The sequence below is a fragment of the Poecilia formosa genome, unplaced genomic scaffold (assembly GCF_000485575.1).
Source record: "Poecilia formosa unplaced genomic scaffold, Poecilia_formosa-5.1.2 Scaffold393, whole genome shotgun sequence".
Taxonomy (NCBI): Eukaryota; Metazoa; Chordata; class Actinopteri; order Cyprinodontiformes; family Poeciliidae; genus Poecilia; species Poecilia formosa.
The window spans coordinates 8360-22795 of record NW_006800332.1 but is presented as its reverse complement, the minus strand read 5'-3'; the positions used below and the strand labels follow the sequence as shown (position 1 = coordinate 22795).

General features: G+C 37.3%; 1 protein-coding gene across 1 annotated transcript; it reads left to right on the top strand.

Moving 5' to 3' along the window:
• The first annotated feature begins 2388 nt into the window (after positions 1-2388).
• On the top strand, positions 2389-13739 carry mpzl3 (myelin protein zero-like 3). The gene is made up of 6 exons (XM_007575952.1): positions 2389-2647; positions 4674-4840; positions 10068-10281; positions 10854-11010; positions 12828-12897; positions 13087-13739. Exons 1-6 carry the CDS (start codon positions 2554-2556, stop codon positions 13165-13167), a joined length of 783 nt encoding a protein of 260 aa, XP_007576014.1. The 5' UTR covers positions 2389-2553; the 3' UTR covers positions 13168-13739.
• The last annotated feature ends 697 nt before the right edge of the window (positions 13740-14436 follow it).

Sequence of the window (14436 nt, the reverse complement as noted above, 5' to 3'; positions counted from 1 at the left end):
ACAGTTTAGCATCTATTAACACACCCATTTTATGCAGCATTATAATGCAGTAAGGTGATTAATTTATACAAAAGAGGTAACAACCTGAGAAGCAGACTTTTGTGAGCATATTCTCTCATTAAGTAAAAAAAAAAAAACAATGCTTTGTTAAAATTCAATGCTCCTTTACTGGGAAATGTGATCCCTTCCTCACTAGAATTCATTTTCTGACCTCTTACTCATTTCTTCATTTAGAAAAGGGACCAAAACCCGACTGTGTCACTCCCTTGGTATTTTTCCTTAGGTTTACGCTGTGGCAGTGCTGTCTGTCCTACACGAGCTCTTAGGGGCCATTGTCCAGCATATTAAAGTGTTTTCCTGATTAAACAACCATGAATTTGTAAGTGGTTCATTGTAAGGCCTCTGCACAACTTGAGGACGCACGGAAAAGGTAATTCAGAGAATTAATTTAGTTCATGTCGAGCAGGGACACATCTGGACACCACTGCTTGAGGCAGCTGGAAAAAAGGAGACAACTGATTACTAAACTTTGGATTCCAACATCTAATTTCCTCTTCCGTCCTAGCTATGAAAGAGTGAATGCAACGTTTACCTCACAGCGTTGCTAAGGGAGTCATGGAAGAAGACATAGTGCTCCACTTCTGAAATTAAATCTGCTGGGCTTTCTTCTTGGCACGCAGCAACAATTCTGAGTGCTACATTTAAAAATAAAAAGTCCTCATACGTGACGGAGGTTTTCTGGGCACATCCAACTGCGAGGAGAACCCATGCTAGACAACAAACTTCTTTGAAGGGACGGCGCTCGTTTTTCCTGACCTGATGCCCTAAAATGAGATGGAGAGCGTTCCTGTAAGGGGTGTCTAGGTTTCTCTGCTGGTTCTTTTAGTTATGCAGTAAAAAACAATGAATCAAATAGTAAATTAATTCAGGGGAGTGCAGGGTGTGAAGTTGTGAATGTTTTTTCCCTTTCTCACTTTGTGTCCACGTGTTTTGAATAAGAAATCTGCAGCATCTAGAAGAACTTCAGACAAGATGAGGAATAAGTTAAATGCTTAAATCAGGTACAGCAAAGCAGTTCCACTGAAACATGCAAGACATCAGTGTACCAGGACTGGAAATGCCTACTTCTGGAATAATGTATTGTACAATTTTTTCCCCCTTCACGGTTGTTTGTCATATATTAAATTTCACAGCATTGGTTTCCTGCGTAGGCTGACAAATAGTAAAATTCATTATAAGCTCATAAAAGTGCAGAGCATGTCAGGGTCAGTGTACAAAAAGATGCTACCCTTGCATATTCTTTCATGTGCCATAAAATGACTCCTTTTTCAGATTAGAGGAAATGCTTGATGAACACATGATGGATGTAAGAAGGAAATTGACTACGGAGACCAAATAAAGACATATATATACTTCAAAGGATTTTTTGAAGAAACACATGCAACAGTTGAGAGATAAAGCACTACACCCCATGAGAAAGTAAACTAACAAAGGCTGGGAAAAGAAAACACCTTCTCCCTTTAGACATAATTACAGGACCAGGAGATTGGGAACAGGGAGAGAAGCGGAGTTTGTTCCAACAGATCATCTGCGTTTTCTTATGTATGGAGGCTGCATGGGGAGATAAGGTCTGCAAACAGAGGCTCATATGAGGGCATATGCATGGTTCTAGAGGCTACATCAAAGAAAGTTTGGGTTCATTTTAAAGCCACATGTGTTTGCTTCTAACAGTGTTGTAATATAATTAATTTTGATTTCATCCAACTACCATAAATCACCATAGCTCAAGTATTCTTTCAAAAAAATTAATTAAGATTATTTAATTTGTTAGTTTATAATAATTATTTCAAATTAATTTCAAATAATATGTCCATACCATTTTAAAGGTACTGTTCAGTATTGCTGTTCTAGTAACAAATTACTCTGACTTTAATAAGTAAATAAAATTGTGGCAGTTTGAATGCTCTTGGACACCCCCTGCTAGTAAGAGGAGGGAAGTAAGCAGCTGCTTAGTTCGCTTCTGATTTAGACCAGCTCTGTTTTGAAAGCTTTTTGAACACTTGGTGTCACACCAAGAGTCTAAATCAATAAAAAAACAAAAAAACAAAATGAGTACATATGTGAAATAAAGACATATTCAGACAAGCTTCTGCCTTTTCCAGTAGCGCACATTGTTATTGAAATCCAAATTATATGTACTAGTTATTTATTTTGTGCTATGTCTTTCAATGAACATAGCGAAGCTACCTAATTTAAATTTACTTAACCAAACTAACTCCTGGTTACAGTTTTTAATGTATCTTTAAAAAAAATGTGTTGGACTTTGTATCTAACGGTGGAATTTGACTTTTTCCCCCTTCGGCGTAAGTTTTTTGCTGTGTGTCTCCTTTACTCAACATGTTTGCCAGTGACGGAGAGCTCCTACTTCCTGATCCACCTGTCCGACAGGTATTCACGTAGTCGCGGGGAGAAACTCAAGACGAAACATACTATGGACGGAAATTTACCGAAGTTTTAACGCAACTTAGAGGATTTTTTTCTATCGTCACCGGAATGGATCCACCTTCAACACCAATTATGTGTCGAGTGGAGTTAAGAAGGACAGCTCTAAATTCAGTTTTGTTGCTGTATTTGTTTGGCGTTTTCGGTAAGTAGAGCCTGAGATCCGGTGTCGTGTCGCAGTGAATATTTCAACATTTAGCGTCAGCCGAAGAACAGGCGGTTAAATACTTAGATATTTGCTCTTAAAAGCGGCTTATTTAGTCATTACTTGTTTAGGGAAATGCTTTTGTCTTGGCGAGTCATACTTATGTCAATAGCGCAGACTACAAGTTTGATTTTTTTTAAAGGTATTTCGATCATTTTCAGAATATAAGGAAACACCATTAATGAATTTAAGACCCTAAATTTAAAACCTTATGTTGAAAGGTCAATACATAAAATAACAGTAAATAGAATATTATTTAATTCCATTGACAGGATCGTCAGTATTTGGGTGGGAGAGTATTGCATAATAACAGGCCTTTTGAGTCGTAAATTCAGGAAGAGGATCCCAGGGTCAGGCTTCGGCGCTGGGACTCAGTACTGGATTAGGAAGTGTCTAAAATACACTAAAAACATCCTTCCAACAAGAGCTCTCTTTAAATAACTTACATAGGACATAAACAGTCATTAGCACTGAGTACTTATTCAGACTGTTTAACTTCTGTATGTGGATAAGTACTTGCGTTATGCTGGGTGGTTACAGTAACATTCACGTTGCCAGGGTATCCGCCAACTAGTGTGTCTTTTTGGGTAAATCTGAGGTAGTTTTATTTTTGCCTTAATTATTTCAAGTTTAATTAACCAGTAGCTTTTTCAAAATTTGTCATATTACTAAGTTTATTAGTAACATAAAGTAAAGCATTTGAGATTTTTTAAGAAAAAAATACTGTTTTTCCTCTCATTACATTTGTGGCTTGTATTTGTACTCAGCCTGCCTGAGTTATGCCTGAGTTAATACAGAACATTTTGCAAATAACTCAATGTAATTCACCCCAGGCCCCCATTTTTCATTGCAGACTGAGAATAAATTACACACAGGTGTATTTTACTAGTTTAGATTACTCGTATAACCCCACACGAAAAGGGGGCTGAATGTAAATCCACAGCACACTCTTCACATTTTTCTTTGAAAAAGGAAGCTTATGGGGCATGAATATTTTCCAAGGAAAAATTGGTTCATTTAATGGTAGCTAAAACTACATTAAGTAATGATGATTGGCAGCACCAGGACCTTCCTCCTGGCTCCGATTGGTTGTTATTCTGTTAAATCATGGTGATAGTTTTAATTAATATGTCAAAAAAACATTTATCATATACTTCTGCTCTAAATCAGATAGTTAACACAAATCAACAACTGTTGAGTTTGTACTAATGAATTCAACCCATTGTGATGGTGATATTCTGAGCAAAAATATAACTATTTCAAAAAGTAGTTATTTAAAAATAACTAGATATATTGCATCTAAGTACAGATGTAGGTGTTTGTTCCAAGTGTGGGGCTGTGAAATTTTATTATTCTGCATTATTTTCCTTGCTAGCTTTTTTTGTTATCACATTTAGAAACTTTGTGTCAGTGCAAAGACCACAGAGGACCTGCCAAGACGTCTAATTACCACATTAGCAGCATCCATCATGTCACTGAGATTTAGGGTGTTTCCTCTTTCAAGAGTCCTCTGCTTCATTTCCTTTTTATGAGAAAATAGTTCTGTTTGTGTTGTTATCTCTATATTCACTTAATATCCTCAGTGAGCTGATGGGTATAGAGACGCATGTTAAGAAACTCATAACTGTTAAAGGTCTGATGGACAGGCGTTGAACATGTCTGTCAAATGCAAGAAGAGCAGCTGGTGAGAAACGTGCATTAATGTGTCACTCGGTGTTATGTGTTCCAGGAGAGCCTTGCTGTCCTGTCACTTTTGTGACATCCACAAAAGTGACAACATTGCAACATTTCTTGATTGATATCAGTTGTTTTTCATATAAAAGTGGGTGGAAAAACCACTCGCAGTGTGTTTCTTTTTTTTTTTTTTTGTTCTAGTTCTCCACTTCAGTTTCTGTGGAACTCATGAAGACGTGGTTCAGCTCGTATCATATTTCCAATTTCTTACTTGGCTTCATCTCTTCTCCAGGCCTTTCCCAAGTTTGCTCCATCGAAGTGACCACTCCGTCAGAGCTCCATGCAACTAAAGGGGATACGGTTAGGTTGCCCTGCACTTTTACCTCTACAGCAAGCCCAACAAGTAAAATGCGTGTTAGCTGGTCCTATACCCCACAGACTGGAGGTCCAGCACTGGTGGTGAGTATTTGGGAACCTACATATATAATTCCTTACAAAATTAAAAACCCATGTAATGTTGTGTTCTCAAGCGTAATACTCAACGACAAACTAATGGACCAAGCACAGTTTGAGAGTAGTTTTATTGACACTGCTTTATTGACACTTGGCTCAGTATTAAGTCAGTGCAAGTTTAAAGAGTGAGCATTACATAAATTAAAAATCATGGAACCATCTTGGAACTACCGCAGAAACTACTATCCACGGTCTTCCTGATCTCCATGAAGGGAGGGCGGTGGGAGTCAATCAGTGCCAAGAAAAATCATAGGCGTACCTGGCCCTGCCTTTTCTGAAACGGCAGCCAGTAACAATATATTGATTTCAAAGCTAAATTTTCCTCTGAATATTTTAGATGTGCTCTGCGAATAAAATACTTAAATAGGCGACTTTTCTGCGAATAATTTGGAGATCCACAGAAAAATCCTACAGTTAAAATTGTGATTAGGGTGGCACTTCTTTGTGCCATGAAGTGTTTGTTGCAAGTGCATTTCTGCTAAAATAAACATTTGCTTTGCTGCTATTATAAACTTTCAGTATGAATGCTGGCACTATAAACGATCTATAAACACTATAAAGTTGTCTTTATGTTTCAGACAAGAATTCTCTACTAGTACTTAGATTTATTAAAGCTATTGGGTTGGCTAACAACATCTTTTGTTATGTAAGCAACAAAGAACCCCCTATCACTTCTAAATTGATTGCGTAGCAGAATTTTTAGTAGTCATGAGAAATAAAGACACATAGCCAAAAAGCTTTGCACTATTATAAAGCATGGTGCAAATGCCACATCTTGCTGCTAGCTGCTAATGAAGAGGAAGTTGGCACTTCTTCGCTGAGTTCTTCAACACTGACAGTAGACTCATTAAAATATCACTTGAAATTCTTACAACTTTTTTTATTTAGTTTAAAACATACAAAAAAACATTTAAATGCTTTTTTTCATTCTGGGACTGCCATGTTGAGAAGACTGAATATAAAAAAAAATAGTTAAATTATCTTACCACCAACTACAGATTCTTTACAATCCAGTTTGTGATACTTCAAACTTTTTATTAGTTAAAAAAAAACAAAAAAAATAAAAGAGCTTGAGCGTCCCAAAAATACTATCATAATTTTGTTCTGAACCCAGTGTATTTTCCTGCTAGCCGAATATGTTGTCAGACCCATAAGTTACTAATTTTGACTTTTCCTATTTGCGGTGTGTGAAAAACATGGTGGCGTCTTGGGGACACATAAAGTGGTTCATTTGGTGCTTAAAATAGGGATTGCTTTTCCTAGCTTGGTTTGATATTCTCCATATTTTCAGCCTTGAACAAAAAAAAAAGTCATATTTTCACCGAATAAATGTCTTTATGAGTCATACAGACCGAAAGCGTGCAGATCATATTTACATATTGATAAAAAAAAAAAAAATATCAGGACCTGCTTAACATACGGGAAAATGACTTGCTTGAATAACAGGTTACTTTATTTGCATTCTAGTGTGATCTAATTCTTGAACCTATCAGTGCACAAGCTGTGACGGTAATAACTGAAGGCATTTCATTCTGATTTCATTCATTTTTGATTTGAACACCATTTGTACCTGCATGTTTGATTTATTAGTCCCATGCTGAGAATTTTATGTTCCTTTCCACCATTTGTGTATGTCCGCAGTTTTCACAGTAAATATCACCCGGCCGGCCAGCCCAACCCGATTCCACTCCTTTTACTGTATTGTGGTCTTGTTTGAAATGAGTTCAGATGTATCCACTCTAAACCATAACTGCATTCAGTCTCATAACCCTGCACACTTTGGGCTAACATTCACTCTGCAGTCCACAAAGAGTGCACCACATAATTTAAGCAGCTCCTTTGTGCTTGGAGACGGCCATCAAGTGTGGTTCTTTGTAATTGCATTTGGACTGTGAGATTCTATAGTGTGGTAGCTGCAACCCTATATGCAGTAATTTCCTATAGGAGCACTCAGCATTAAATGGAAGCTAATGCTTTGTGGTTCTGCTGGTGTGGCGTGCTGCTGGTTGGCTCATTTAAGACAAAGTTGTCTTCTCTAAGTATTTAGGACAGAACAACTGGCAACCATTAAAAAGTTAAAGAAGATAAATCCTCGTGGATTTCTAGTGCTCGTTCTATGGAGCCTTTTTCGCTGTGTTGGATCTGAATCTCGATACGACCCACAGATGGCACAGTCCACAAGTTTTTAATTTTTTTATTTCTAAACCCTCAATTACTTTCCTCCCAATTTCATTAGCGTCTTTGGTTTATTGGCCCGCGGGCCCCTGGCTGTATATCACACTGGGAGAGGCCATGAATAAGCATGTGAAAACCTGTCAGAAAATATCAATTTGCTGCTGAAGCTTTAGTGTCAATCAGCATTGCTGCAGTGCTTCAGTGGCTTGCGTAATTACCTCTGTCTCAGAGACAATAAACTTTGCAGATTGGAGGAGAGAGGCTGAATATTCAATCAAATATTTGCAGAAAATGATAGTAATTGGAGTATTTGGCTGATGAACTCTTCTTTGGGCCAGAAACAGATGCTTATTTTCTAAACCTTTTTAGATGCATCCAGGTCTTCTCCGGTTTAAAATGCTGTGTTGATTCTTAGTCTTCCTCTAGTACGTTGCTTATCGGCCTGTCAAGCTACATTACATAAGGATGATTGGCTTTATCAGTGCGAGTGTACAGTGGGTCTCTTAGAAAGTAGAGCTTGTGTACACATAGTAAAACAGTAAAATTAATCAGTGGCTGTGATTGTTCTGTGTTTGCTTTTGCCATTATGTGGTTTTTATTTCGGAAGCCATGTGTAACTAACCTGTTTGATGCTTCTGACAATCTTTTGCATGGTTCTGGATGTAAATAAATGAAATGTTGCTGTGTGAGCTTTATGCCATAAATATTAATGCAGGAAAGTTCAAAATAGTGCATTAGAATATGTTATTAACAAAATAACCCTGCATGTGTTATGTCAATTGCTTTTGGAAAGTTTCAGGCATTTTTATTGAGTGTTTCAATTGGATCAGTGTTTAAGAAATGGTAACAAATCCCAAAATACACCAGGTTTCTCAGTTTTACTTTACTAATTAGCATAGTGGAGTTCAGAAACGACAAGCTACAGTAGTAGTGTGATTTATCTGCTTACATACTTGTCAGTTCTCTCCAGTTTTGGTATCCATTTTCTTATAATGATCTAAAATGCTCCGGAATGCCATTTTCTTGGTAATCTGATGAGAAGGAAAGCTTTCTCTTTGCTTCCTGTTTATTTCACATAGCTGTGACTAAGACTCACATCCCAATTTCACACTAACCATTAAATCAGTGTTCTTTATCATCAACAAGCTGAATGAAAGAATGTAGTTACTAACAAATGAAGAGATGAAAATTCAGAGCTTCAAATGTACTTGCAATATACATATGGGGAGAATTAAGCGCACAACAATTAAACAATTTTTTAATCTTATTTGGAGCATCCCTGTGTTTGTACAGTATTTAAATGAATAATAAGCATAGTTCCCTTGAACACACACCTGGATACACACAAAATAAAGAAAAATGTGTAAGGTGAAATGGGGGGAAAAAACCTCAGAAAGTTTTTTTTTTTAAGTCTGTTGACATTAGTGACCTTTTCGGTTGTAGCTTGATGGGAGGAGGGCAGAGGCAGCGGAACGATGCAGTAAATAGCCAGTGACCAGTGTGTTGAGAACAATAGGCTGCAGTGCACCTGTTGTGAAAATGAACTCTGCAGCACCCTCAACCACAAAGCTATACCAGTCCTCATTAGGGAACAAATGCATAATTTTCTATTCTAAATCTTTTCCTTTTTTGCTATTTTCTTTAATTTTAACTCAGGTTTTGTGATAAAAATGAGATCTGGATCTTTGTTTTTTAATTACGTTGACAGTCGTATGTTTTTATTAGACATTAGCTTTAAAAGTACAGACTCTCAGGAATCATTATAGATCTAATCATGATCGTCTCAGGAGTTTTTAGCCTTAGTTCTGTTATATAAACTAAAGAGTCATAAAAACAGTCTGCTGTCCAGCTGCCAAATGAAATATTGCGTCATGGTGTACAATGCTATGCTGTAACCTTTACTTTAGACAGATGCAATTTTATCACCCTTACTGAACTCACCTAGCTGCCACTGCATAAATTTGCATCAGGCAACATTTTGCCATAATGGAAGAAAATTAGTCTGGTTTCATTTTAAAATGTGGCTTTATGAGTTCATGAATTTAAAGCTTTGACGAACTGATCTTTACAGTTGTTAGCAGACCAGACTGTGAATAATTCAGAAGATTTCATGGGGATTTACTGCTTTATACCAACGTTTAAAACCCTTAATTAACTGGAATGACCTTACATTTTTCTGTGTTGGGTAAAATAGGTACTCTGTCTTTACTTTTTCTCCATGGCATTGTTGCCTGTCGGCAAAGTTTGGTAGCGCGATTTTCATCCTGCAACTCAAACATGCTGAACTTGGATATGATCTCTCAGTTTTAAGCTCCAGCTTTCGAGTGTAGTATCAAGGAATCTTGATTTTTCTGGCCCTCATTTCAATATTAAAACATTTGTAGTCCTTATTCATTAAATTTGGAAAAATCTCTCTTCGTAGCAACATATATCACTTCTATTTTTTTGTTTAAATCCAGTTATATTTATAGTTCATTTTTTTTGTGTAACTTTATTAGTCATTTGTCGTAATGTGCTCTAAAACATGTTTTTCTTTCCCTCCCTGCTCCCACGCACACATACAACAAACCCGTACTCCAGATGCAGTGTTTGAAAAGGTCTTGGTCGGCGTAACAGAGTAGTGACTCAGTGATGAGGTTTGTTGTTGTAAACAAACTGATGTGGGTAAATGTCAACTTGAGAGTTAAATTTTGCTTTCCAGACGTGCAGATATTTTTCACAACCATGAATGTCCCTTCCCTATAGTTTTTTTTTTTTGTTTTTGTTTTTTATGAACAACCTTGCTAAAATAGGACAAATACAGTGTCCCAAGTTGAATTCTGCAGCAATTGGTCTTATTTGCTCTGAATAAGCAGACTCAATATTTTCAGGTGTCATATTTGACGGTGAATTAAAATCTTCAAAGTGCACAGTTTTTGCTCAAGCTACACTTTATTTCACCACCTGGTCTTTATGAAACAATTTTATTTTTTTTTTTGCCTTTTCTTTTCCATTGCAGTTTTTCCACTTCTTGTCCAAAGCTGAACTTCCAAAGACTGGTCAGTTTGCTGGTCGCATCAAATGGCAGGGAACCCCTGCACGTGGGGACGTCTCCATCTACCTGATCAATGCCACTCTGAATGATAATGGGACATACATATGTGATGTCACAAACCCCCCAGATGTCTTCGGCTCCCCAAAGTCAGACACTGTTCTGACAGTTACTCCAAAGCGTAAGTTGTAACACAAAATCAGATGGGAAATCATGATGGTGGGCAGCCCTTTGAATTCAACTGCCTGCCAAATATTTCTTGATTCTGCAGATTAGGTGCAAATATTTAGGCCTCATTTTCATTGGGCTGCCATATAATGTAAGCAATCTAGCTCAAAATTTTCTGGCTTTTGAGGTAAAGGTTGAGGATGTCTATTTGGAGACATCCTCAACCTGCCATGTGTGTTTCAGCACCTGCAGTAGCAGCACTGCTAAAGCTCCCCGAGAAAACTTTACACATTTTAGTTGTTTATGTCTGAGAGCAGTTTCCAGGCAACCAGGACGTTTGTTGTCCCTGTCAAAGAGGACCAGAAACTTCCTGTGAATGAAGTTATGATTGGTGCATACAGTCATAACTGTTTATGCTAAAACGTTGAAGTTAAATTGTTTTAAATATGTTTCTGAAATGTTTGTTTTTTTCTGAGGAGAGAGTTGTAATGATTTTGTATTCTTGGTGTAATCTCCTGTGAGTAGCTGATGATGATCACCTTGGTAATTTGTCCCTAACAACCCCAATATTCTTGCTGCCCTCAGCTACAACCTTCCGCTTCTCAGATGTTGCCGTGCTCATGGCCTTTGTCCTCCTCCCCTCCGGCCTCATTACCTTCTTCCTGGTTGGTCGGATGTTGTGTCCCAAGAAACGGCACAACCAATCAAAGGCCTACAGATCACCGATAGAGGTCACAGAGGGGTGAGTAAATGTATTCTACCAATCACTGATGTTGCTCTCTTGGGGACAATGACAGTCAAGTCAGCCTTCAGCAATGATAGATTCTACACCTGGATTGCTAATGCGGCGAAGGTTAAGCAAGAACTGAGGTCTAAGTTAAAGGTTTGGCTTAAGAAAGGTCAGGCGTCTTGGAGGAACGTGCTTTGAATCAACACCGTCTTCCCATGATTGATCTCTAATGTGGCTTCAGATGGCAGGCAGTGACTTCATCATCTGAGGAGAGCTGCTGCTTTCTCTTCTTTTTAACTCTTTTGGGATTCTGGATAAACTGGTTACCTTAGCATAACAATAAAAGTCAGATAGATGGATTGATAGATACTTTATTATGTTTTAGGTGCATTTAGCACTTGGAAAAAAAAATCATAAAACAAACACACCATAATATCTTTATTGCTCTATTGGGCTGGTATGGCCTTGATGAAAAATATCTCAATATTAGAAAAATATCACAATATGTACGAGATTTAAGAAAACGTAGACCACATTGTGATTGCTTTACTGAGAAGTAGTGTCAATCCATAGGTTAAAATAAAATGAAATTGATATAAGTTATATAGCAATAATATATAAATTGATATAAGCCCATAACGCACTAAGTGTGTTATGGCATTGAGATATAGCAGTTATACTTGATGAATGTATTTAAAATGTAAGGGGTTTGGGTGCATTAAGTCAAGATTATGCCAAAGTATATTTTCTCCAACGTTTTTTTATTTCAATATTTTGCATTCAATTTTATTCCTGGTAATTATTATAGGTTCATTAATCAAGGACAATTTCCAATTGAAAAATTATTGGACTATTCCAACTAGTTCATCTTTAGATTATGGGGCTTTGAGCTCAAACTGCAAATTTTAGTTACTATAAATTGACATCACAATGTTAAGCACAACAAATAAAGCGATTACTAAACATGCCTTAAAGAATTATAGCATAGTGTAGCTTTATGACAAAATCAACTCTTGTCCTTATATGTAAGTTTTTGAACCCTGCTACTGAACACAGCTTTCTTTCAGCTTTAGGCTTTTCTTTTCTGCTTAACATCCATTTAGTCAGACCACAGGGCAGCAGCCATCCATCATTTATTTGCCAATTTAATAACCTTTTAATAATAGATCACTCTTTTTTTCCCTAATAGAATTTAATATTTCACTTGTCTTCACTTGAGAATTGATACTCAAAATGGAAGACTCAACCACAGTTCATGAGACTTTGGACTGCACCGTGGCTTTAGGAGCAAGAATGTGGAAACCTTCATCAGGGTTTGTCAGACATGCATGTTCATGCTGTGAACAGCAAAGACAGTGAAGCATATGCACCACTTCCGACTCCAGACCAGCCAGAAAGCACCGAGCAGCAGGGCTTTCAAACACAAAGGTCTGCAGGGACTGACTCACATTTGGAGGCAGTCTCTCCAAGAATTACAGCTTCTGGCACTGATGCATCGCTTTTTTTTTTGTGTGGTGATAACTCAGGCAAATAGTCATTTTATAGATCTTCATATAGTCGTTTTGTTTGAACTTGTCTCTAAGAGTTTTTTCTTTCTAATTCTAGTCTTTTTTTTTTTTCCCTGTTAAGCTGTATGGTTGCTTGCCCTGATATTAAAGTAATAGGAGTGAAAGACACAGTGACACACTTCGACGCTGGGTAAAAAAATCAGCTTTGGATATGTTTTATACACACAAAACAGGTTAAAATGTGTGATACATTGCATGTTTTGACATCCGTTTGTGTGATTACTTTCATTAACGACCCTCTGCGTGTTCTCCTCCCATCAGAGAGGAAACTGGTGTCTACCCACAGGCAGCCTACATAAAGAGCACCACTTGCTGTGACATGTGTCTAATGGTACGTCTAACAGTGTTGCACTTGAAAACAATAACTCTCAGCTCATAAATAACTTGAATGGCTATGTCCACTTCATCAAATAAATATTGCATAACCTCATTGCATCACAGCGGAACTTTAAGGTGTGTGACATACTGATAATTTTCCTGCACAAAGTTCTCAATCTCTCCCTGCTCTGGTCTCTTTAAGGACTCTGACGAAGAGGAGGAATACTACAGTATGCAGAAGATGCATCCCAGAGAAGAGGAGTATGTTGAATCTCAGTGCTAACATCCACAGTGATAGTTGTTTAAAACTTCAGCCACTGGACAGAAAAAAAAAAATAAAAAAAACTGGCCTTCTTGATTAGTATTCGGTCATAAAGTTTACCTTTTTTTTTTTCATTTTTATTTTCAGAGAGTTTCAGAAATTGCTCCACCGCACTATTTACCACAATTATTTGACTTACTTTTTACTGCTGAGCTGAGCAGCTAAGATCTGACAGAATACAATGGTCCTTTATACCTTCGTGAGTTATGGTGTAGATACTATATTTTGTCTTCAGTAAAGCTACTAAACCAAGCACCTTTAAATCAGGTGGAACCTGACAAAACAAGCCAACCAAGCACTGTATATATACAATAAAATATATATATGTATATTTTTATCTTTCTGATTTACCTAGTGTCATTTTGTTATTGTGAAGCATGTGGATGCGTTCATTTTGTTTCATTTTATTTTATTTTTTTTCTAATTTATTACCAGAGAGAGCGGCTGTATTCATTCTGTCTGAGTGGCAGTGGAACGTTTTTGGTGTTTGCTTGAGATTAGGACAGAATAAACATTTTGATTTAAAACTTCTACTCATCTCACTTTGTGTTTGTGACTATTTAACATGTTTTCTGTCTTTCACCGTTTCATTTTAGCACCAACCTTGTGTCAGTGTACTTGTTATTGTGTGTTCTTGAGGGCTGTTGTGTGACAGTTTAGCTCTGGATGCATCTTTTTTTTTTTTTTTTTTTTCAGCGAATGAGCATTGATTTTAAAAATAGACTCCCTTCTAAAAGACAACACAACATGCAGTGCTTCATCAGTAAACATAATTTGTTGACGTCGAGTCTCCACTCATGTACTTTTTATGAATAAGCTGCTTCCTAATGTTGCTGAGTCGTTCTGCAGATCTTGGAGGTCAGGTTTGACTCCTGTGAAGAGACCGAGGGAGAACACAAAAATGAAATCCACAAGAAAACTCAGTCCTTCTGACTTCTTTGCATCTCAGTTAGTTCACTCGTGCCCTCTAGGCTTTAATAATTCACACACAGCTATGGTGAAACAATTATTATTCCTGCTTCATCTGAACTACCATGGCAACAGCTTACTAGTGTTGGTCAGAAAAAAGAAAATCAAGAAAATTGATTGAATGAAGAAGCCCCGGTTTCCTGCATGGACTTGATTTTCCGAGGAGAATGTGTTTCGGAGGTTAAAGGATTTGTACTCCAGACTTGCAAAGCTGTATGATAACACCATCAATGTCGATGTCTTCTTCTAGTGGATACACGC

What these genes read in the sequence shown, in the direction of transcription:
- mpzl3 (XM_007575952.1), top strand. Translation starts at nt 2,554, where the DNA reads ATGGATCCACCTTCAACACCAATTATGTGTCGAGTGGAGTTAAGAAGG. An exon ending in GTATTTGTTTGGCGTTTTCG is followed by an intron (nt 2,648 to 4,673) that starts GTAAGTAGAGCC and finishes TCTCTTCTCCAG; the next exon opens with GCCTTTCCCAAGTTTGCTCC. An exon ending in CTGGAGGTCCAGCACTGGTG is followed by an intron (nt 4,841 to 10,067) that starts GTGAGTATTTGG and finishes TTTCCATTGCAG; the next exon opens with TTTTTCCACTTCTTGTCCAA.